At 56.3% G+C, this 21,444-nt stretch overlaps 3 protein-coding genes across 12 annotated transcripts in view; 1 reads left to right on the top strand and 2 right to left on the bottom strand.

The window, feature by feature from the left end:
• Nucleotides 1-14,567, top strand: part of RANBP3 (RAN binding protein 3) — a 50,939-nt gene extending 36,372 nt beyond the window's left edge. For 6 of the 10 annotated variants that reach the window (XM_027547423.1, XM_027547421.1, XM_027547418.1 and 3 more), the window contains 12 exons: nucleotides 1,390-1,455; nucleotides 2,262-2,354; nucleotides 3,475-3,593; nucleotides 4,645-4,761; nucleotides 6,425-6,528; nucleotides 7,574-7,652; nucleotides 8,688-8,790; nucleotides 9,186-9,310; nucleotides 10,742-10,862; nucleotides 12,527-12,669; nucleotides 12,950-13,133; nucleotides 13,217-14,567. In XM_027547423.1, the coding sequence (XP_027403224.1) occupies nucleotides 1,390-1,455; nucleotides 2,262-2,354; nucleotides 3,475-3,593; nucleotides 4,645-4,761; nucleotides 6,425-6,528; nucleotides 7,574-7,652; nucleotides 8,688-8,790; nucleotides 9,186-9,310; nucleotides 10,742-10,862; nucleotides 12,527-12,669; nucleotides 12,950-13,133; nucleotides 13,217-13,260 (1,298 nt within the window). In that variant the 3' untranslated portion in view covers nucleotides 13,261-14,567. The remainder of the gene's footprint in view (nucleotides 1-1,389; nucleotides 1,456-2,261; nucleotides 2,355-3,474; nucleotides 3,594-4,644; nucleotides 4,762-6,424; nucleotides 6,529-7,573; nucleotides 7,653-8,687; nucleotides 8,791-9,185; nucleotides 9,311-10,741; nucleotides 10,863-12,526; nucleotides 12,670-12,949; nucleotides 13,134-13,216) is intronic. The other 4 variants (XM_027547422.1, XM_027547424.1, XM_027547419.1 and 1 more) reach the window with 1 other exon arrangement.
• On the bottom strand, nucleotides 14,496-18,668 carry CAPS (calcyphosine). Its single transcript, XM_027547426.1, has 4 exons — nucleotides 15,820-18,668; nucleotides 15,568-15,745; nucleotides 15,227-15,433; nucleotides 14,496-15,156 (listed from the first exon to the last, which is right to left on the bottom strand). Exons 1-4 carry the CDS (start codon nucleotides 15,900-15,902, stop codon nucleotides 15,055-15,057), a joined length of 570 nt encoding a protein of 189 aa, XP_027403227.1. The 5' UTR covers nucleotides 15,903-18,668; the 3' UTR covers nucleotides 14,496-15,054.
• On the bottom strand, nucleotides 17,688-21,303 carry VMAC (vimentin type intermediate filament associated coiled-coil protein). The gene is made up of 2 exons (XM_027547428.1): nucleotides 20,636-21,303; nucleotides 17,688-19,437 (listed from the first exon to the last, which is right to left on the bottom strand). The coding sequence occupies exons 1-2, from the start codon at nucleotides 20,824-20,826 to the stop codon at nucleotides 19,128-19,130; spliced, it is 501 nt and encodes a 166-aa protein (XP_027403229.1). The 5' UTR covers nucleotides 20,827-21,303; the 3' UTR covers nucleotides 17,688-19,127.
• Nucleotides 21,304-21,444: the final 141 nt, after the last annotated feature.

Genomic DNA, 21,444 nt, shown 5'->3' with positions numbered 1-21,444 from the left:
AGGGGGCATCACTCTTGTGAACCTGTGTTTGCCTGAGGAGAGCACAGGGCCCTCCTGCCTGATGGGGAGTTCCGATTTGACTTTCGTACCTAATTAATTGTGTGGCCTGATGAGTTGTAATTGTGGTGGTGTTTCTGTGAACAACTGAAGGGTGTCTAGTGCAGCTGAAGGGTTGTATACCCACCACCATAATTAATTTTAGGATGACTGTCTCTCCAAAAAGAGACCCTATGCCCTTGGGCAGTCACTCCCCACTTGGTCTCCCCAGCTTCTGGCCACCACAAATCCACTTTCTGTCTCCATGGATCTGCCTGCCCTGGACATTTCTTGTGACTGGAATTGCACAACTGTGTGACCTTTGGGGACATCTTTCCATTTCTTTAAGTCTTCGCTTTCTTCCAGCAGTGTTTTATAGTTCTTACTGGTCACGTTTATTCCCGGCTGTTATAAGTGGAGTTGTTTTCTCAGCTTCATGTTTGAATTATTCACTGCTCGTGTCTAATAACACACATGTGATTTCTGTGTATTGAGCTTGTTCCCAGCGACCCAAAAAGGGTTTTTCCCACGGGTTGGACCTTAGCACAAAAGTGAGGCCATCCTTTGACTTTTCTGGGGACAGACTTGTGGTCAGGAGTGGCGTTAGCCTGTCTCCCCTACTCCCTAAGATGGGCCAGTCACGAGGATGCAGAATGAAGGGATCTAGGTGCCCCGGTGGCTGAGCCGAACTGGGCTCTGTCTGAACCTTGGCTGTCAGTCCCAGACCCCATCCTCAGAAGGCCCCCCTCCTCCTCCCGGGCCTTCCTGGCACATCTGGAGAGAGCAAGCCTATCGGCCTCCTTTGATTTTTCACCACAGAAAACGTGTCTCATTTCCCGGACATCTGCTGTAATGGCAGGACTTTTCCTGATAGCAGTTGTGTCCTCTAGGACAGGGAGCTGGGTCCCAGGGAGGGCCAGTCTTCTGGGGCTCCCTGATTGTCCTTGGGGCCCTCAGGCCCTGTAGGCAGCTGGGTAGACGGGTGGAGGCCTGACCAGTCCTGCACTCACCCTGCAGTCTCTGCTGCTGGCAGTTCTCCTAGAGCCACCACTGCCTGCAGCCCTCTGGCCTCCTCCCTGGGCTGCCCCGCAGACAGGACTGGACCAGCCTCTGCTTCGCTGTTTGAACTTGGAAATATTTGCCCTGGTCCCTCCGACTCCATGGGCAGAAGTGCCCCCCGCCCCCACGCTCAGGCAGTTATAGAAGTGCCCCCTGCCCCCACGCGACGTCCCTGGTTCTCCAGGCCCACAGCCACTGAAGCCTAGATCACAGGCTTCGGCCGCCCCAGGTCCCTCCGGCTTTATTGCTCTGCCCCAGCAGGCCTGCTTTTCATCTTTTGTTTTGTGCTTGTAGAGGAAAAGAGCAGTGGGTTCCGGTTGAAGCCGCCGACGCTGATCCACGGCCAGGCCCCCAGTGCAGGTAGGTGTCTGCTGTCGAGGAGGCGAGCGGGGCAGCAGCCTCCCAAGTGCCGGTGCACGCTGGGCTCCCTCTCCGGACACTTGAGCACCGAGATTGCCCTCAGATCAGGAGGTGCTCCATCCAATGAGCCCGCTGCCCAGAGGAGGAGGAGGCGGGGAAGGATTAGGCTCGGCTCGGGGTGGGGCATTCAGGCTCTGTGCACGGCAGTCCTCGGTCATTGGACTATCTCCCCAGAGCATTCTGGCCACAGGGTTAACCCAGAGTAGCAAAGTGGCCATGAGTGAGCAGGGCCCAGGCTCACTCATGTGGGTAGCCCGTCCAGGGCCGGGGACGTTCTCCTGGTCCTTGCCCCATGTTTGGCAGAGGGATCTTCTCAACGTGGCATTTTGAGAAGCACATGTAAGGAGTACCTTTACGTGACCTCTTGTGGAGTCCTAAACTCTGAGAGGTCAACCATGGCTTCACTGCTTTCCCCTCACCGTCTGCCCTTGACCTGCAAGACCAGCTGTCCTTTGGTTCCCCTGTAGTGTTAACCATACTCCCTGGATTAATCTACAGGCAAGATCTGTTTCACGGAGTGTTTTATTGAACGGCGTATAAAAAGAACAATGGCTGGAATGTGTGTGCCTAACTGTAAAGAAAATAGCTTGAATTTTCTTTCTTTACTGTACTTCCTGTAAAGCCCAGCCTAGGAGGGACGTCGCGTGGGGGCAGGGGGCACTTCTATAACTGCCTGAGCGTGGGGGCGGGGGGCACTTCTGCCCATGGGGTCGGAGGGACCAGGGCAAGCCAGCCTGTGTCACCAGGTCTGCCGAGCCAAAAGCCCAAGGAGCAGCAGCGCAGCGTGCTTCGCCCAGCGGTATTGCAGGCCCCGCAGCCAAAGGCGCTCTCACAGACAGGTGAGTCACAGCCCCCAGGCCAAACTCGCACAGGAGGGCAGTCACTGTCCCTTGCTGCCGCACCGAGGCTCCCAAGAGCCGGGTCCCACCCCGGGCACGCAGCTCAGGACTGGAGGGGTGACCGATTAGAGGTCGTCTCACCTCACTCCCCACCTCGAGATGTGACTCCTAAACCGTGTTTCCATTACATCCACATACCCGGTGTGGTTTGCAGTTGATCTGTAATTTTTTAATCATGATAGGCTTTTCTTCTTAATCTTTCCCTGCAATTTAAGAACTCCTCATCGGGAGCAATGCCACAACCCACCTGGGAGAAGCAGTTGGTATTTATGAAGCATTTTAATTACATGGAAAACTGTTTGGTCTAACACTGAACAAAGCCAGATTTGAAGTTGTGCAAGTCACATGGTTGCAGCTATTTAAAAGGGAAAAGTGAAATGTTAGTCACTCGGTTGTCTGACTCTTAGGACCCCATGGACTGTAGCCCGCCAGGCGCCTTTGTCCATGAGATTCTCTAGCCAAGAATACTAGAGTGGGTTGCCATGCCCTCTTCCAGGGGGTCTTCCCAACCCAGGGATCAGACCCACGTGTCCTGCATTGCAGGTAGATTCTTTACTGTCTGAGCCACCAGGGAGAGGAGTGCATAGATAAAAGACTTCATTAGTAAAACTAGTTTTATAAAATTTATAGTTATTCTCCAAATACATTCTCTGTTTTCCTCCTTAGTAGTAGTATGTCTAAATAAACTGAAAATTCACAGGGTTCTTCATAGAATTACAATAATAGATTCTCAGTTTTGTGAGGTTTTCGTTTGGTATTTGGGTTTTTCTAACCTAAGAATTTCATTTTCAGTATTGATTCCGTATCATTTTTCTTTAAGCATGTTATCTTTTCAGTTTTCTTGCTGCACTCTGTAGCATGTGGGATCTGAGTTCCCCAACTGGGAATCAAACCTGGGCCCCGTACAATAGAAGCACAGGGTCCTAACCGCTGGACCCCCAAGGAAGTCACAGATCCTCTCCTTTAAAAAAAAGACCCTCCACTGTTGGGCCCCAGTGGTGGGCAGGGGCAGTAGAGGTGGTCCAACTTCTGAGACGCCCTCCGTCTTTTTTTCCCACAGTCCCGAGTAGCGGCACCAACGGGGTCAGCATCCCAGCAGACTGCACGGGGGCAGCAACATCAGCCTTACCTGACAACCCAGCCCAGAGAAGTCCATCTGATGAGACGCCAGCACTTGAGGTCTGTCCTCGACGGGGCAGGGAGCGTGCCACATGTGAGGCCTCTCGGGGTATAGCTGAGCACGTGGACTCTAAGCCACTTTGGGCCGTGTCTGAGCTGGCCTGTATTCAGGCTGCCTGATTTGCCCAGAGGGATCCTTGGGTAACCCCAGCTGACTGGCCAAGTCGCCAGGCTGCCAGGACCCCATGCTTGGTTCTGAGGGAAATGGGCCACGAGCAGGGTTGTGCCGCTAAGGGGGCCTGCGGCCCTCCACGGAAAGCTGTCTCCTCACCCTCTCACACAGCCAAGCAGCTCCTAGGGATTCGTACACACGCTCTGCTTCTGGTGGCAGAAGTGTGCCTGGGTGTTGGCTCAGAAATCGTTTTTTAGAAAAGAAGACGAGTTCTGGGATTCTATAGGCCAGTTGTATTTCCCGGTAGCATTGCACAGCATCTGGAAAATACGGGACATTTAACGAAGAGCCTGCATTTGTGGTTGGCAAGTCGGACCTGAAACTCGAGCTGCAGTCACACATAACCCGAGGGTCCACGTGCAGAGACCACTTGCACCCGTGTGTTTATTTCCACTCCATCCATTTGGGCAGATACAATGCTGCCTGGGCTTCTCCACCTCCCCGCCCACGCCCCCTACCCCCACCAGATGTTGAGGCTCAAATGGGGAAAATGAGCATGTGCAATTCAGTCTTCATACGTCCCTGAGCCCCCCACCCTCCAACCACAGTCCGCAGAATTGGAAGAGGAATCGTTCCCATAGCCTACAGCTTCTCAGAAACTGGTGGCCAGGGTCTCCAGGGCAGTGAGCTTGAGGAAGACCCAGAAATGACCCCAGCCCACCCATCCTACTCCCCACCATCCTTCACCAGCATCCCCAGTGACAAGGGCACTGCCCAGAGCTTGCCCCATCCTAGGTGGTCTCCCCAGCACCCCCCACCCAAGGGCCTGCACCACAGGATTCATGCTGAGCAGATGCAGGGGCATGAGACAGCTCATCTTGCATCCTAGGGCTGCGGTGTTCCTGCTTCTCAGCTATCCTGTTTGCTTGTTTTAACCAGGAGAAGTCCCAGAGAAATGAGTCTAGCAATGCTTCCGAGGAGGAGAACTGTGAGAAGAAAGAGCAGGGGGCCCAGCAGGCATTCGTGTTTGGGCAGAACTTGAGGGACAGAGTGAAGGTAGGTGGTTGGAGAGCCCGGTGAGCTGGGGACTAGTGAAGCAACCTGCCTGTGCCTCCCCCAGCTTCATTTTCCCAGAGATGGGGAGCGGGGCTGTGTCCAGGGTGGTACCATGCTGCGCTGCTGGCCGCACGCCACCCCCACCCCCTATGTGGAGCTCGGCAGGGCTCCCAGCAGCCAGCCCCCTCATGCTCCAGGAACAAGGTCAGGGAGGTGACTGAGCCCTGACAGCTGATGTTTTTACAGCGAAGGAACGAGCAGAATGTTAGTATCTGATGCTTTCAACGTCTCCAGAGACTCTTATCCTTACTGAAGAGTTTCTCAGCACTGGCAGTGTTTAGACTGGATCCTTCTTAGGCTGTTCCCCAGTGCCGCCCTCTGGATGCCTTTCCCTGCCAGTGCTGACCACGGGAAGCATTCCCACTAGTGCTGACCATCCCCTGAGGGCTACATCACCCCCAGTGAAAGCTGCTGCCGTTTGTTTTCAAGTAGGACAGCTGGGACATCACTTTGTTCTCTCCCCAGAAGGCAGCAGGCTCTGCCCCTCCTGGCTGCCCCCAGCTGTGTTGGTCTGCTCTGGGGGCTTTGAGTCGGGGGTGGGGAGCTTGTGGCCATGGCAGGGACTCTCAGTTGGGGACCGTGCTCTCTGGTCCTCTGGGAGACCTGTCCCAGCCCTGGGTGCAGAAGGTCCCTCTGCACCATGGACATCAGCTCATCTGGCAGGAGCTCCTGGAGGCTGGGTCTGGGGACACCAGTCATTGTCACAACTGGAGAGTAGATGCCACTGATGCTAAGTAGGTGGAGGCCAGAGATGCTGACCAACACACTGCAGTGCCCAGGAGGCCCCTCCCCACTCGGAACCATCTAGGTGCGGGGTCAGTGATGTGGAGGGTGGGGAGCCCTGAAATGAGGAGACCAGAGTCTGGGGTGCAGGGAAGGTGTCCAGCCGCACTAGCTGCTTCCTTTGGTGCCCACTGTCCAGCAGAAGCACGGATGCCCCCAGAGACACAGAAGTAGGTGTTGATGTTGCACAGCTTCAGGCAAAATAACGAGTCCTTTGGCAGCTGCTCCCTTCCTGGAGCAGGAAGCAGGAAAAGAGAGACCTGGGCCTTCAGGTCGAGTCTTCCATGCTGCCTTGAGATTGGGGTGGGGCAGCGTCTCATGGAGGCCCCTGGGTCTCAGGGCCACATCCCGGTTTCTGCATGGGGAGTGACTTGAGGTGTGGTTTCTTAACCCCTCTGAGCCTCTGCTTCCTCTTTCAGAACATGGTCGCTAACACCCACCTCACAGTGTTCCCAGCAGAATTGCATTGGAGAATGTGTTTAACCATGGCAGCACGACAGTTAGCTTAAAAGAAGCCTCGAGAAATGAGGCTTCTGTTTATGATGAACCCTTTAAAATATGAAATTTGTACATGATCTGTGATCTCTTGGTACAGAAGCATTGGTGGAAAATGCCAACAGGTTGCCAGCCTGAGTTTTTTTTAAACAGAGGAGAAAAGGCTGCCCAGCACCTCATGGGCTGTTTTTACATCTTAACTGTAACCCCCAGGACGCATGCATGTAGATGGAGCTGTGTGTCACACAGGGCATGTACAGATGGGCTGAGCTGCTGAGGCCCTGAACATGCCATCCCCTGAGCAGTGTTTCCTCTTATTTCCCAGTTGATCAATGAGAACACTGAAGTGGCAGACATGGAGAACGCCGGACACCCCAGTTCAGAGACGCCAGCTGCGACCAACTACTTCCTTCAGTACATCAGCTCCAGGTGTGCACCTCGGGCTGGTGCCTAGCCTTGCTCGGGGAAGCCTCTGCCTCAGGGAGCCCACGGTCACCCGCTGTCCCTGGACCAGCCCAGTCCTTCCTCGGGAGGGTGGGGGGCCCAGGCAGCCAAACTCCAGTCACCTCCAGCCCTCCTTCCCTACTTGGTGGAGGTGTGGAGGGTCCAGGATTGGGGGCCAGGGCGGGAGGCACTGCAGTGGACAGTGAGGCAGGACTGCAGTCCTGTGGGGTTGTCCAGCCCATCCTGGGAGTGACCTCTGTCACCAGGTGCTGGATCCGGGCTCCCTGTTGGCGCTGCTGGCGGGGGCGTTCACCCGCAGCCAGGCTGCTGGGGTGTCTGGGGAGGAAGGCACACCCTGCCTGGGAGTCGGGCCAGCAGGGCAGGCACCGTGCAGACGCCAGCCTCCAAGAGGCCTGGCGGGAACAGTGACCTGCTGTTCAGCAGCCGGGCCCCCAGTTAGTGGAGCACATCAGTTATTTTAAGACATGTTTTATGCACCTCAGTGTTTCCCACATTGGGAGGCGTGTGCAGCCTATGATGTCTTAATCTGGATGAAGTGTGACGGCCATAGCAGCGGCCATTTGCCGAGAGCTCCCCAAGGGCCATCGTTTGTCACCCCCCTGCAGCCTGGTAGGAGGTGTCACCTCCTTGGTGTGGGGCCGGGGGAAGGGCCCAGAGAGCTGCAGCACGTCTCGGGGGCATGTCTTCGGGGAGTGGGCAGATGGCCCCTGCACTCCGCCTCTCTGTGGTGCCCTCCTATGGGGGTGGGGGAATGGGCGTCCGCTGTGTCACACAGTGACTGAGCAGTTGGTGCCAGGCAACTGGAACCAAGGCTTCCTGTCTGCCTCCTGGTGGGGCCCAGCCCAGAGCCTGTGGGGGCCTGCCCCTGGCGAGGCAGACCGGCCCACTTGGCCTTGCGGGGCCTTGGCTGCTTTCCGCTCCAGCCGTGCGCATTGTGTGTGCGGGCGTGCACGCCGCTGGCCCTGTGCCCCTGCTGCCCACACTCACTCAGAGTGCGTCTCCTCTGCAGTTTGGAGAACGCAACCAACAGTGCCGATGCCGCCAGCAGCAAATTCGTGTTTGGCCAGAACATGAGTGAGCGCGTGCTGGTGAGTGACCCGGTGAGGACGATCCTTGGGGCCCAGAGACTTTCAGAGCCACCCGCAGGTCACAGGGGCACGGGGTGTGCCTGCTGTGTCATGTCCTGTGACATTAGAGTGCTGCCTTTTGCCGAGTAACAGAAAGAAGACCCAACTCAGACTCAGCCTAAACAGCGTGCAGGGGCAGGAGGGACAGACCTGGTGGCCCAGGGAGGCTGTGCAGGAGCCTGGGTTGCGCTTCCTGTCATTACTCATCTCAGGGCAGGGTGGGGACAGCTGTCGGCCAGAGCACTCAGCTGTGTGCTGCTGGGATCACCACGAGCCACCTCTGACGCCAGGGGAGGGTGGCCCCACCCGGACTGTGAGGCCACAGCACGGAGAGGGTGGTAGGGATGGCAGCCTCGGACAGGCCCCCACAGTGTCCCCTGCACCCATAACACACAACACCCTCGGGTCGTCTTCTGGCCCTGGATGGGCTTCTAGAATTGTCACCTGCTTCCTTATTTTTTTCCTTTTATTCCCCCAACCATACATTCCCACTCCCATTGTGTCCATTTGTGAGGGTGGCTCAGGTGCTGTCGGGGGCTCACCTGACTCCTGGCACCTTGGTCTCTGTGTTTATTATGCTGAGGAACTCTCTGCTTCTTTTCTTGAGTATCAGTAGTGTCCTTTTTCGATTACAATGAAGTAGTCAAAGAATTGCCTCACAGACCAAGGTGACCAGGTGGCCTGTGGTCAGTTGGTGGCCCCCGCCTCCGGGTGATGCCACAGAGGCTCCAGAGGCAGTTCACATACAACGTCCAGGATAGGCCTGTGTCTAGGGTGTCGTCTGAGGATGCTCGGTGAGCACTGAGTGGAGAGGGACTGGGTCTGGGCAGGTCCCCAGGCTCCAAGAGGGAAGCTGGCCAAGAGAAACCCTCTGCCCAGAAGAGAACGTGCCGAGAGCCACCTCCCAGCAGAGGGGCCTCCTGTCCGCAGCGGTCAGCCCACTGGGACCACCTCCCCACATACCCACCTTCTTCTGTATACCTTTACTGCCCACAGAGCCCGCCCAAGTTAAATGAACTCAGCTCAGATGCCAACAGAGAAAACACAGCGGCAGAGTCCGGATCTGAGTCCTCGTCCCAGGAAGCCACTCCTGAGAAAGGTAGGCCTTGGTCCTGTCCAGGAGGGTGGCCAGGGACACTGTGAACCCCAGCCCTGGGTGCTGGCATCCAGTTAGCAGAAGGGGGCTTGGCCAGCTCAGGACAGCCAGGCCCAGGCACTGCCTGGTGACCCAGAATGGGATGAGGTGTCTGTCCCCAACCGAGGCAGCTGAGGGGGTGCTCTTCAGCACCCTCAGAGGTCTCGCTATCTTCTGTTCTCCCCGGAGCCAGGAGAGTGGGAACTGGAGCTGTGCTGGCCGCTCCCGGCAGAGTCACAGGGTGCATTAGCAGGGTCCCCTGTGGGCCAAGGTGTGGCTCCCAGAGGCACTGGCCCCCTTGGGGTGTCCCATGAGGTACACCATCCCCCCCAACCAAGTCAGTAGTCAATGTCGTCTAGCTAATCACATTGCAGAGTCCCTGGCTGAGTCGGCAGCCGCCTACACCAAGGCGACGGCGCGGAAGTGCCTGCTAGAGAAGGTGGAGGTCATCACCGGGGAGGAGGCCGAGAGCAACGTGCTGCAGGTGAGTGCCCACCTGCTTGTGGTGCCGGGCGCTAGAGCCACACGGCCTGTCTCAGGACAAGTTACAGACCTGAAACAGACACTTGTTCCTGCCGCCCCTTAGCAGCTGTGACTGTCTTGTCCCAGTGTCCTCCTCTTAGCCCAGACTTCACGGCCCTCCTGCCACGTCCCCACGGTCCTCCCCTCCTGGGACAGCAGGTCCAGGGCGGTAGGGCTCCATCTGCCCTTCATCCTTCCCCACATACCCGAGTGTGTGTCTGTAAACCACAAACATGTGGCATTGGGGAGTTTTCTGTGGTACTGCTTATCCCTACTCAGATTCATTTTACTGTCAAGAGATGTTGACTTATGAAGATCTACGGACTTCTCTCTGTAAAGGGTCGCTTACGGTCTCTGTTGCACTTTTTTAAACATAAAACAGCTTTGATGAGATACAGTGCACATACTATGAAATTCACCTTTTTTAAAGTGTACAGTTCAGTGGGTTTTAGCACATTCAGAGAGTTGTACAAATGTCATCACTACTTTAGAACATTTTTGCCCCCAAAAAAGAAGCCTTATGCCCTTTGCCCTTCAGCAGTGATTTCCCCATCCCCCTCTCCCCCAGCCCCTGGCGACCACGAATCCTCTCTTTCTCTCTGTGGACGTGCCTGTTCTGGGTGTTTCGTGTCAGCAGACTCATACTGGGTTGTCTCTGGGGTTCGTCCCTGTTGGAGCATGTGTCAGAGCCTCGTTCTTCATGACTGAATGACTGTCCCCTGTACAAATGGACCACGGTTGCTCATCCCATCCCCTGTTGGTGGACACCTGCTTTGTTTCCACCCTGGGGGGATTAAGAATGATGCCCATGGACACTCACGTACAGCTTTCTCGGTGCACGCCTGCTTCACTCTTCTTGGGTAGATACTTACAAGTGGGATTTCTGGGCTGTGTGATAATTCCATGTTTAACACTTTAAAGGGCAGTTTTCCACAGCGGCTGCACCAGTTCCCATTCCCATCAGCAAGGTGTGAGGGTTCTGCTTTCTCCACATCCTCCAACACCTGTTTCATCTGTCCTTTGGTTACAACCATCCTAGTGAGTGTGAAGTGGTATCATATTGTGGATTTTTTTTATTTTTATCTTTTTATTTACTTGGCCGTGTCAGGTTTTAGCTGCCCTATAACATGTAGGATCTTAGTTCCCCAACCAGGGGTGAGCCTGTGTCCCCTGTGCTGGAAGACAGATTCTTAACCACAGGACCACCAGAGAAGTCCCCCACGTTGTGGTTTTGATTTGCATTTCCATAGTGATTTTTTTTTAATACTCTTCTGAAAATGTAAAATCCATTCAAGCTTGAAAGCAGGACAGAAAAGTGGCCAAGGCCAGATGTGTCCCCCGGGCCGTAGTTTGTTGAGCCTGGCGGTTCATGCACGCTCACCTTGTGTTGCAGATCCAATGTAAGCTGTTTGTCTTTGACAAGACCTCGCAGTCGTGGGTGGAGAGAGGCCGAGGGCTGCTCAGACTTAACGACATGGCATCAACTGACGACGGGACGTTGCAGTCCCGACTAGGTGAGCTGTGGCCGGGTTCCCATGGAGGGCCTGGGGGATTCGGGGCCCCCGACGTGTGTCCATGGCCAGCCCTCAACCTGGGGGACCCATCCCACCCAGCCTAGAGGCTCCCACTACCAGTCCTTCTCTGATTCTCTTTCTGACTGTGAAAATAGATAAAAAGATTCAGCAGTTTTTGAACTTTTTTTTCGATAATAAAAGTGCCAGTTGTTTTATGGTAGGAAAACAAAGAAATCAAACATCAGCTAAAATTTCTTTATGAAAAAGGGAAATCCCTGCTGAGAACGTTTTGGTAGGTCTGTTCCTGCTCTGTGGCCCTTTTCTAAGGAAGTGGGGCGATCCTGTCTTGCTCTCTTCACTCTCTTTAGTGAGCGTGTTCCTTTGTTGTTGCATTTGCCTTAAAACATGACTTAAAAAGTTCTTGAAAAACTTCCCATTAATATTCCACCGACTGAATAGCCATTTCCCTTTTGATGGACATTTGGGTTCTTAATTTTTCTTGGCTCATAAATAATGTTTCTTGTACCATTTTTTACATGAATTTTATTCCTGGAAGTATGATTATTACAAAAAGTATGTGTGTGAGTGTGTTTGCATATGTGTGAGACACGTGTACTCATCTTTTTCTTTTTGTAAGTTACCCTCCCAAATTAAAAGTTGTCGTCCGGCCTTTACAGAAGTGTCGATCCCTGGCCCAGGTGTAGCTCGCGCTGTGTCCTTTCAAAGGTGTTTTTATGTGCTTGGGCTCAGAATTGGAACAGAAATGGAAATGGCCCTCCTGTTCGGGCACAGGTCTTTTCACCCCTGCCCGTAGACATCCCTTCATTTCTTTTTCAATGTTTCTAATGGAAACGTGCAAGCAGAGGGCAGAGAGGGCACAGGATTTCAAGATCCCAGCTCGTGGCTTTTCCCCTGGTCGTCAGCCTGTGACCAGCCTCCTTGCAGCCATGCCCTCCCCTCCTCGTTGAGGTCCTTTCTGGCCATGCCCTCCTTTCACCCCACACAACCTTTGACCCTTGGCACAGACCTTCCCTCAGAGCTCACCTTGAGGGGTGGGGTTGGGGGCATCTGGGTTGGGGTGACCACATCTAACCTGCCCCAGGTTTTCAAGGTTGGGGCGTAGACGGGGTTGGGGCTGGGTAGGCCGGGACAGGTCAAGCAGGACGACGTTGACCTTGGGCTGGCTGTGGGTGGAACTCAGGTCTCACCTGCGTTTCCTGGAGGAAGGGTCTGTCCCAGCTTCTCTCTACTGCGTGCTGTCCTCAGCCACTCCCGAGGGACGCTCTGAGCAGCAGTCAGCCCCAGCACTTCCTCCTAGTGTTCAGCTTCTCCTCACGGGGCAGGAACTGGACCTTGGCCTGTGGGTGGTGACAGTCAGGGGGTGTCAGCTTCATGTGCCATGTCCCCAGTGTGCAGCCCACCCCCATGCAGCATGCCCCCTGCTGCCCCCTAACTAGCCCCTTTCCTGGGAAGCCCCGTCCAGGTACCACCTCCACCCCCTGCATGCACTTCAGTGGCGGGGGTGCCAGGGCTGCTGCTCGGCAGATGGGCAGGGGGGAGGCTGTCGTGGGATTCCTCCCTGGGATGTTGACTTGCCTGCAGGTGTGTCTGTTTTCCTGGGGTTGGGTGGGGGCGGGCAGGACTGACGTCCTCACTGGTTGCAGTGATGCGGACCCAGGGCAGCCTGCGACTGATCCTCAACACCAAGCTGTGGGCCCAGATGCAGATGGACAAGGCCAGCGAGAAGAGCATCCGAATCACGGCCATGGACACTGAGGACCAGGGCGTGAAGGTCTTCCTGATCTCGGTGAGCAGCCCCGGGTAGAGGCCAGGCGGCTGCCAGACACAAGCAGCCAGCTCCACGTCCAGCACTGGGTGCCCTGCACGGGGGCCTGGCCAGGGAGAGCGGGAGGCCTCCAGGGTCGGGAGGGCTGGCCTGGTTGTGGGCTCTGTGACCCCTTGGGAGGACAAGCCCTGCGCCCGCCGGAGCTTCTGTTTCCTGCCCTTGAGTTTGTTGAGGAGGGAGGTCAGGCTCCCCACTCCGAGTCCTGGAGTTGACTGAGGAGGGGTCTCCCCTCTGCCCCCAGGCCAGCTCCAAGGACACAGGCCAGCTGTACGCGGCCCTGCACCACCGCATCCTGGCCCTGCGTAGTCGCGTGGAGCAGGAGCAGGAGGCCAAGGCACCGGCCCCTGAACCTGGGACCGCCCCATCCAACGAGGACGACAGTGATGACGACGATGTGCTGACCCCGTCGGGGGCCCCCACAGGCGGTGAGTCGGGTGGCCCAGGGTGGCCCGGGGTGGGGGCTCTGTCCCAGGCAAGGACCTGACGGCAAGGCCACCGCTTCCCACAGGCGCCGGCGATGAAGGCGATGGGCAGACAGCCGGGAGCACATAGCGCCAGGAGCCAGCCGCCGCGAGCCTGCTGCTTTGTCCGTCTGTCTGCCCGCCCGCCCCTCCCCCGGCAGCATCGAGGCACGGGGCTCGGGAACCACACTCCCCGCTGGGTTGGCCACAGTCTGGATCCGCACGTCCCGTTCAGAAGCAGACTCGGGAACTGCCTGAATGTGGTTTGGGACACGAACCTCATCATATTGATGAGCAAAACGAAAAAGAACATTTCTTCCCTCCCCACCTTGAATTGAAATGGCACATTAAGACTTGTCACGGCTTCTCACTGGGACTGGGACACCTCGTTTCTTCACCCTGCCCTCCGTGCCGCCGGCTTCCCTGCCGCCTGCCCAGGCCGCTGGGCCGTCTCACAGTGTAACACTGGGCCTGCTGGACCGTCTGTTACCACCATCTTTACCTCCCGCCCCCATGTTCTGACTTGGGGGTTTTATTTTTAGATCTTTTCTCCCCCCAAGGCTTTGTGTTGGTTTCCTAGGTCGAGCAAGGCACTTCTGTGTGTTGAGCAGGCGTGGCTGCGTTGTGGGCTGCACCCTGGCTCCCCCTGTGACCCCAGTCCCCATGCTGAGGGCGCTCAGGACTGCTCGAGAGCCAGCCCCATGGGTTCCCCACCTGGGATTCCTCCAGGCTGAGTCATGGGGTGTGGACAGGTTGGGCCCTGGGCCTAGAGAGCTTGTCTAGAAAAGGGTCACTGGATGTTGTGGGGGGCGCTCCATCCTCCTGTCTGTGCCCGTGACGTGGGTCACGCAGCCTCGGGTACGTGGGTACAAGCCTGTTTCCTGCTCTTGGCCGTTCTTCCCTCTCCAGGCCCTGGACGGCTCTGCCCCCAGCACTGTTGAGGGCTGGGGGCTTCTGAGAGGGGAACCCTGGTGGGGCTTCGAGGAGGGGGCAGCAAGCAGAGCAGTTTCAGACAGCAGGCAGAACCCGTGCTCGCAGCACACACAGGAGCGCGCCCTCTGCTTGCCCCACCCCGGAGCGTGGCCAAGAGCAGCGGGGTGCTGCCTCCCCCCACATCAGAGCTCCAGGGGTTCACAAGAACCCTCCCGCCCGCCCTGACAGGCTGAGGAGGGGGCCGTCTGAGCCACGCCACCCGCACCCCAGGGTGGCCCTGCAGCCGCGCCTGAGCCACGGGACATCACCAAAGGCCCCCCAGCAGATCCGGTCACACTTCTCTGCTTTAAGCCTTAGTCAACTAGTGACAAGTAAAACCAGATAATGCCCACGTGTTTTGGAACATTTATGTAAGATTGTCATATGAAATGTATTTGGGAACTACATTAAAACTTTTAACTAAAACGCTGGCCTCCTGCGTGCCCCAGGGGCCTCAGGAAGCTGGACGACCTGACCAGGAAGCAGCCTGGCCTGCCCACAGGGTGGTGGCCTCTGCACACCTGGGCAGATGACCCAGAACGGCTGCCTTCCGAGATTCACAGCGGCCGGCTTCACACAAGAGCTGTCTGCTTCCCCGTCAGGTGCGGCTTGGCTTCCCGGGGACCCACAGGGAGGGGTAGGGGTGCTGGCAGGCAGGGTTCACTGAGCAGGGATGGGAGGAGGTTTAGGATCAGCATGATGTGGACAAGGGGCCTTTCCCCCTGGAGTCCTGAGCCAGTGACCCATCAGGGGAATCGGTGGCCAAGCAGTACACCCGGAGACCTGGTCCAGCCGGTTCTGTGGCCTCGGTCTGGCTACACTCCTACCCACCCCTACTCCAGGGCTGCTCAGCTCCAAGCCCAGATGAGAGGGGCCCTGGCTCCAGGGTGCCGGCTGCATGGGGGTACACGGCTCACAGCCGCCAGGCGCTGGTCATCATGGCCACAAACTCCTCATCTGTATCCATGGAGGCGCTCACACCACTGTAGTAGTCCTGGAACTCAGCCAGCGTGACCTGGGGGCAGACAGGTGGTCAGGGGGGGTCTGGAGGTGTGGGCGAGGGACCGGGGTATGCATGCACCCACCTGCCCGTCCTTCTCGGAGGAGTCGAAGTTGTCCAGGAAGTGGCGGAGCACCTGCTCTTCAGTCCACTCCCCGCTCCGCACCTTTGGGTGAGTGCGGCCGCTGTATACCCCCCGGAGATCATCCACAGTCACCACGCCATCACCACTGCGGTCCAGCTTGGCAAACGCAGCTGTGACGACCGCCTCCCGGGCCTGGGACATGGGGGGCTGGGGAGGGTGTGGTGGTGACTGGGGGGTACGAAGCGCAGAGGCTCCCATTGGTCTCCACGCTGACACAGACAAGCCCGGGAGAGTGCGGCACCCCAGTGGGAGGAAGGGACACTGCTGCACCCCTTGCTCACCCGCAGCGCTCGCAGGAACTCCTCCAGGTCCAACGTCCCGCTGCCGTCGCGGTCCCAGCGCCTGCACACGCCCTCCATCTCAGCTGTGTCCAGCACCAGCCCCAGCTCAGCCAGGCCCCGCTGGAGCTCCCTCACATCCAGGGAGCAGCTCCCATCCTGGTCCAGGCGGCGAAAAAATCTGGGGGGCAGGGGTGTGGGGTTTGAAAAGATCCATGGGACTGGGGGTCGGGGAGATGTGAGAGGTAAGCTCACCTGGCCACACCCTGGATGCCCGAGGCCCCTCGGGACAGGCACTGGGCTCGGAGCTTCTCCATGGTGGTGTCCACAGCATCCATGCTGGCTCCGGGCTCTCTGGGTGGCTGGACAGGCTAGAGATCTGGGGCTCCTGCTCAGCCACCAGGCTACAGACTGGCTGCCTTGATCTGTCCTGGAGTCCAGGTGGCTGCTCTGCCTGCCTCCTGCCCGTTCTGCCCAGGGCTGGCAGTGCGTCCTGCTAGGCAGGGCTGTTGCTAGGGGACAGGGCTCTGGAGACCGGGAGGGGCCCCCGCTGTAACTCTCTCTGTGCCAGGGCCGTGTGGCCACAAGCACAGCCCTGCGGGGGCATATGAAAGGCCAAGGAGGACAGCCCAGCACTGTTGCTGTCAGCACTGCCCAACCACCGTCCCGCCTGCTCTCTCCTAGCCCTGGGAGAGAGCCAGACCCAGGTTAGGAGGAGGGTGGAGGGAGTTGGGGAGGGGCGCTTCGTTCCCAGCCCTTGAGGGACCAGTGTCCCAGATGAGGGGAGGCCAGGCCCAATTCCTATGCGAACCCTCCCCTCTCTGGGCTTCAGCCCCCAGCCCCTTTCCACAGGGCTGCAGCTGAAGCTGCTAAGGAATTCAAGTTTAAAGACTCAAGATGGCCCAGGCCCACATCCAACAGGAGCTGCTCAGACCAGTGCTGGCTGAGCCAGTCCTGTAAACATCAATGTTGAGTTGGACGAAGCAATTCTCAGTAGTTAATTATGGCCAGTCGTGGTATTTTTGTCAACATGGGTCTTTTGGGGGTTGGTTTCCAGTTCTCAGACATCACTTGGTGGGCTTGCTCATGACAAGCCGCTTATCTGGCCAGAGAAGGACCCCTGGCCCCCTGACTTCCATAATCCAAGAGGAACCAAGACCACCGGCAGAGAAGGCCTGCCATCAGACTGGACATCTGGCCAACTGAGCCTCATATCAGCAGGCTAAGATCGAAGATGATAATGGATTTTCCAGGACTTAAAATGCAGGCCCCTGTTTGGGGAACCCCTGCCCACCCACAGAGACCCAGAGATCATCAGAAGCTTTTCAAAGCTTGGGAGTTGCACACAGCACAATGGTATTGTCAGAAGTTGCTGCTCCCAACTGAAGCCAAACCGTGGATCACAAGCAACCTGTCACTGTGATTCACACCACAGTGGATGCACCACCATCGACTGTTAGGAGAAACTGCAGTGACATCCTGCTGCAGACGTTCTCGTGACTCGCTGCAGTCCAACATTCTCTGTGTAGGCACAAAAAATAGCTCCATTGTGTGCTTTCATGAGGATTAGAAATGTCAGGGGTTTTTTTCTATAAAGAAATGTAAAATGTAATCACAATTATTGTAGCTCTGGGCATCTCTGCATCTTTGAATCAGAATCTCAACAATAAAAAATTGGGGGGACTTTGGTTGGTCCAGTGGTTAAGAATCTGCCTTCCAGTGCAGGGGACACAGGTTCAGTCCCTAGTTGGGGAACTAAGATCCCACATGCTATGGGGCAACTAAGCTTCTGTGTCACCACAAAGAACCCACATGCCACGACTAAGACCTGACACAGCCAAATAAATGGTTTTTTTTTTAATTAACTTTACTTAAATAAAATTGAAAATGGCGAGGGCCCTCCAAACCCAGAGGCCCTTTCACTTTACCTCTCTGAGGCTCACTTTGCATAGCTATAAAATGGGGCAATGCCTGTGTGCATAGGTGGCTTAAGAGACAGAACTGTATGTACAGAGTGCTTGGCACAAGCTCCCACCCAGTGGGGCCCCACCCTGGACCCAGGAGCAGCACAGCAGCCACCTCTCCAGCCCCCACAGTAGGAAGAAAGGAGGAGGGGCCAATGGTGCCATGAAATCATTTGGTTTATTCTTGGGCGTAGACAGGCCCTAGCCTGCCTTCCCCTTGTACAAACAGCACCCCCCTTATTCGTCCAGAGGAGAAAATGGGGCCATTGTTACCACACTGAGGGGTCGCTGTGCGACGCCAGGAGGCACCCTCCCAGGGCGGAGGACGGATGCTGAGCTTTCTGGGCTGAAAGGGGCTATGCCCCGCAGTGGTTCCTGGGGTGGGGATTCCCTGAGTCAGGAGGCAGGAAACGGCTGCCATAGTCCCAGGCCAGGCACTTGGGCTGGGCAGAGAAAGGCACAGGGCTCCCTGTTCTGATAAAAAAGCAAAGTGCCTCAAATATCTCAGGCCAACAAGGGCAGCATACAAATAAGGAGTGAAAAAATAGATTCTCTGGGGATTAGAAAAAGGAGCCAGCTGGTGCTACGAAAGGAAAGCTGGTGGGGACCTCACGAGATGTGCTGGGTCCCAGGAACCTGCCCTCATGCAGCTTCCACTCCAATGGTAAAAATTTACATACAGGAAGTAAAATGGGGCAATGGGGGGAGGTGGAATGGGGAAGAATGACTTCTGATAAGGCAGTCATGGAAGCCCTCTCAGAGGAGGTGACGTTTGAGCAAAGACCTGAGTGAGCAGGGGCCAGTCATGTGGCATCTGGGGGAAGAGCATTCTAGGCAGAGGAAACAGCCAATGTAAAGACCCCGAGGCAGGATGCTATCAAGCGAAGGTTATGGGATGCCTGAGTCTGCCTGGGCAGTGAAGCCTGGTTGCCAGCATATCGGCACATCCCACCTGCACACTTCTTCCTGGGTTGAGAGGAGGATAGAATTAGGGGGGAAATATATATAAGTATAACCAATGCAAAACAGCCTGAGGCTTGAGGTTCACAATTCTGGACTGAGATGAATAAGGCTTTAGGATGAAGAATGCTTCCGGAGGAACAAAAACCGGGGCAGGGGAGAAAAGAGGGAGAGACTCAAATCACATGGCACTTGATGCCATCCACCTCCACCAGAAAAAGAGAGGTCTCTAACTCAGATGTTTCAGGGGCCAGACATCCGGCCTTGAGAGATGAGGGGGTGAATGGAAACTTGCCCTTGCTAAAGAGGGTGTCCTGGCCTCAGATGTAGACGTACAGCCCAGCCCGAAGCCAGAAATCCAGATTCGTGTGTAAGCGTGACCAGTTCTCCAACAAGGGTGATTGATTCAAAGTTTTGCTTTTTAAAAGAAAAAAAGAGAAAAACTGGCTGAGTTCATCTGCATTTGGCCTGCAGGCCACCCATATGAAACCTATGCTTTTTTAACAGGTTCTGACGATGAGGATAATGGCTCTTCCAAGGGGTCCTCTCTGGGATATGTTAACCCTAAGGATACCCAGGCAGTAGAAGAAGTCCCCACTGGAGTCCTCTTTCTCCATTCCGGAACCTGCTCTCTGGGACTCACACAGTGGTCCCAAACACTACGGGCTCAAGCTGGTCGCTGCCCTCTTCCTCCCCAGTACTGTTGGCAAGGGGTGAGCTGGGCCCACCAGGGAGTAAGTCACTGGCCGGCAGGGGCCCCAGGCGCTCGGCCTCAGCCAGGGTAGCCAGCAGCCCAGCCAGGGGCGGCCGGCGGCGGCAGAGATCCTGCAGCAGCTCAGCCCGGGGCTGCAACTGCCCGATGAGCTTGTCCCTCTGGCGCACGGCAGCCTGCAGACTCTGAACAGCAGCCTCGGAGGTCAGCAGCTGCTCCCGGAGGGCGGCAATCTCACTGACAGGAAGGCAAGACGGAACCATTATGGTACCCGGCCACCAGAGGTTCTCTTCCCTCTGCTCCCAACCTCCATCCCCAGATGCATAGATTGAATCCCTACGCCGTGATAGTATTTGGAGAAGGGGGCCTTGAGAGGTACGGAAAGTTTACATGGTGTAATGAAAGGTTTCCTTTTAAGAAGAGATACCAAAGAGCTTGCTTGCTCGCTCGCTCTCTCCCTCTCTCTCTCTCTCTCTGTCTCTATGCTTTGTGAAGACACAGTGAGAAGATGACTGTTGGCAAGCTCGGAAGAGGACGCTCACCAGAACTGAATCATTGCCTTGATTTTGAACTTCCCGGCCTCCAGAACTGTGAGGAATCATTTGATGTTGTTTAAAACACCCAGTGTGTGGTATTCTGTAATGGCAACCTCAGCAGACTAACACACTCCCTCATTCACACCCTAGCAGTTCCCTTGTCCCCTTCCCTCTTTGCCTATTTGCTGTTCAGCTTAGATGACTCCTCCCCCAAGAAGCCTTCCCTCTGGGCCCTCCTAGAACCGTGTTGCCCTCCATCATACACAAGAATACTGTGAGTAGGTTGAATACTGGAGTGGGTTGCCACTTCCTTCTCCAGCCATCATACACACACATCCCAATCACCCTGTGTTGTAACTGCCTGACCGTGTGCTTGAGGGCAGGGCTGAACAGGTCTTACTGATGTGCCCTAATGACCAGCACAGGGCCTGGCACATGGTAGAGTGCTCAGTAAAGATGAAGTAACAAGTCCAACCAGCTCTGAATTGTTTCCCACCAGGTCCTCAGAAACACTTTCTTCCCTGGGCCCTTGTCTCATCCCTTTGAATCCTCAGCTAGAAAGACTATTCAAAACTGCTGATATAATCCCATCCTCCCAAGAACCTGCCATGGCTCCAATACCTACATCAGGCTGCTGGTGGTCCCTGTACCACTCAGGACCAGCCAGTTTTGCCTAGTGGTAAAATGGACCCTGTTAAGTTGGATAGCCACACCCAAGTGACATCTCTCAACTTTATATAGTGATAATTCAAGTATTTTTGTGTTTGTTTTTCCAGTCCCACCAGTAGTCCAGCTCTACGTGAATGCCCACGTCTCCCCTACCAGTATTCCTTTCCTATCTCGGATCTGCCTCTGCCCAACTCCTCCGAGAAGTCCACCTGCCGGGTCCCAAGATTCACCGGTCTTTGGCGCGTCCCAGCTCGTCTAAAGCGGCGCTCAATTGCTGGTCGTGGCGGGCCAGGCGCTCGGCCTGGGCGCGCACCATGCACTCGGCTGCCTCCAGCCGCGCCTCCAGTTCCGCCGCGCGCCGGTGAACGGCAGCCAGGTGTGCGTTAGCCTCGCGGATTTGCAGGGGCGGCGGCGCTGACATGGCCCCTGCAGAGGACCAGGCCTGGACACGCCCATGGGCGGCCCGGAACCGGCCCTGGACACGCCCCCGGAGGGCCACACCTCCGAGGGTCCCGTCAAGACTTCGGCGTGATTGGCCGGGTTCACCGCCAGGCTCCGCCCTCCAGGGCTGGGTCTAGTACTCAAACCCGAACGCCCCCACTGGTTCCGGCAACTGGAGACTCCTCCCCTGAGCCCCGACTAACTCCAAGATTGGCCAAGGTCTTAACAAACCCCGGGCCCAGGTTGGCCTTGTCCTCCGGTGGCCAGCTCAGGCTCTGGCAACAGGATTGGTCATTCTCTCGAGGCAGGCCCCGCCCTCAGAATCTAAAGCGCCAAATTGGTCGGGCCCCACAAGTCTGACCACGCCCCTGGAACCCGTTACGCTTCTATCATTGGCCGTTCACGCCCCTTAGGCAATTGTACAGCTCTTGATTGGTCCAGTCCCCTTCAGGTTATGTTTGGGATTCTGGACGCACACCCAGTGGATGATCATTCTTCATCCCGCCCAGGGGTTGGACTACAAACCGGGCCCAGACCCCGTCCTGCTAAGAATCCAAGCACTGGGAGTGGACACTTTCTCTTTAAGCCCCTGAGCCTG

Source organism: Bos indicus x Bos taurus, chromosome 7 (assembly GCF_003369695.1).
Source record: "Bos indicus x Bos taurus breed Angus x Brahman F1 hybrid chromosome 7, Bos_hybrid_MaternalHap_v2.0, whole genome shotgun sequence".
Lineage (NCBI taxonomy): Eukaryota > Metazoa > Chordata > Mammalia > Artiodactyla > Bovidae > Bos > Bos indicus x Bos taurus.
The sequence above is the reverse complement of the archived record's forward strand: the minus strand, read 5'-3'. Positions and strand labels throughout refer to the sequence as shown.

Coding starts and splice junctions, on each gene's coding strand:
- VMAC (XM_027547428.1), bottom strand. CDS start 20,826: ATGTCAGCGCCGCCGCCCCTGCAAATCCGCGAGGCTAACGCACACCTG. Junction 19,438..20,635: donor CTGGGACGCGCCAAAGACCG/GTGAATCTTGGG, acceptor CCTTCCTGTCAG/TGAGATTGCCGCCCTCCGGG.
- CAPS (XM_027547426.1), bottom strand. CDS start 15,902: ATGGATGCTGTGGACACCACCATGGAGAAGCTCCGAGCCCAGTGCCTG. Junction 15,434..15,567: donor AGTTCCTGCGAGCGCTGCGG/GTGAGCAAGGGG, acceptor CACCCTCCCCAG/CCCCCCATGTCCCAGGCCCG. Junction 15,157..15,226: donor CCTCCGAGAAGGACGGGCAG/GTGGGTGCATGC, acceptor GTCTGCCCCCAG/GTCACGCTGGCTGAGTTCCA.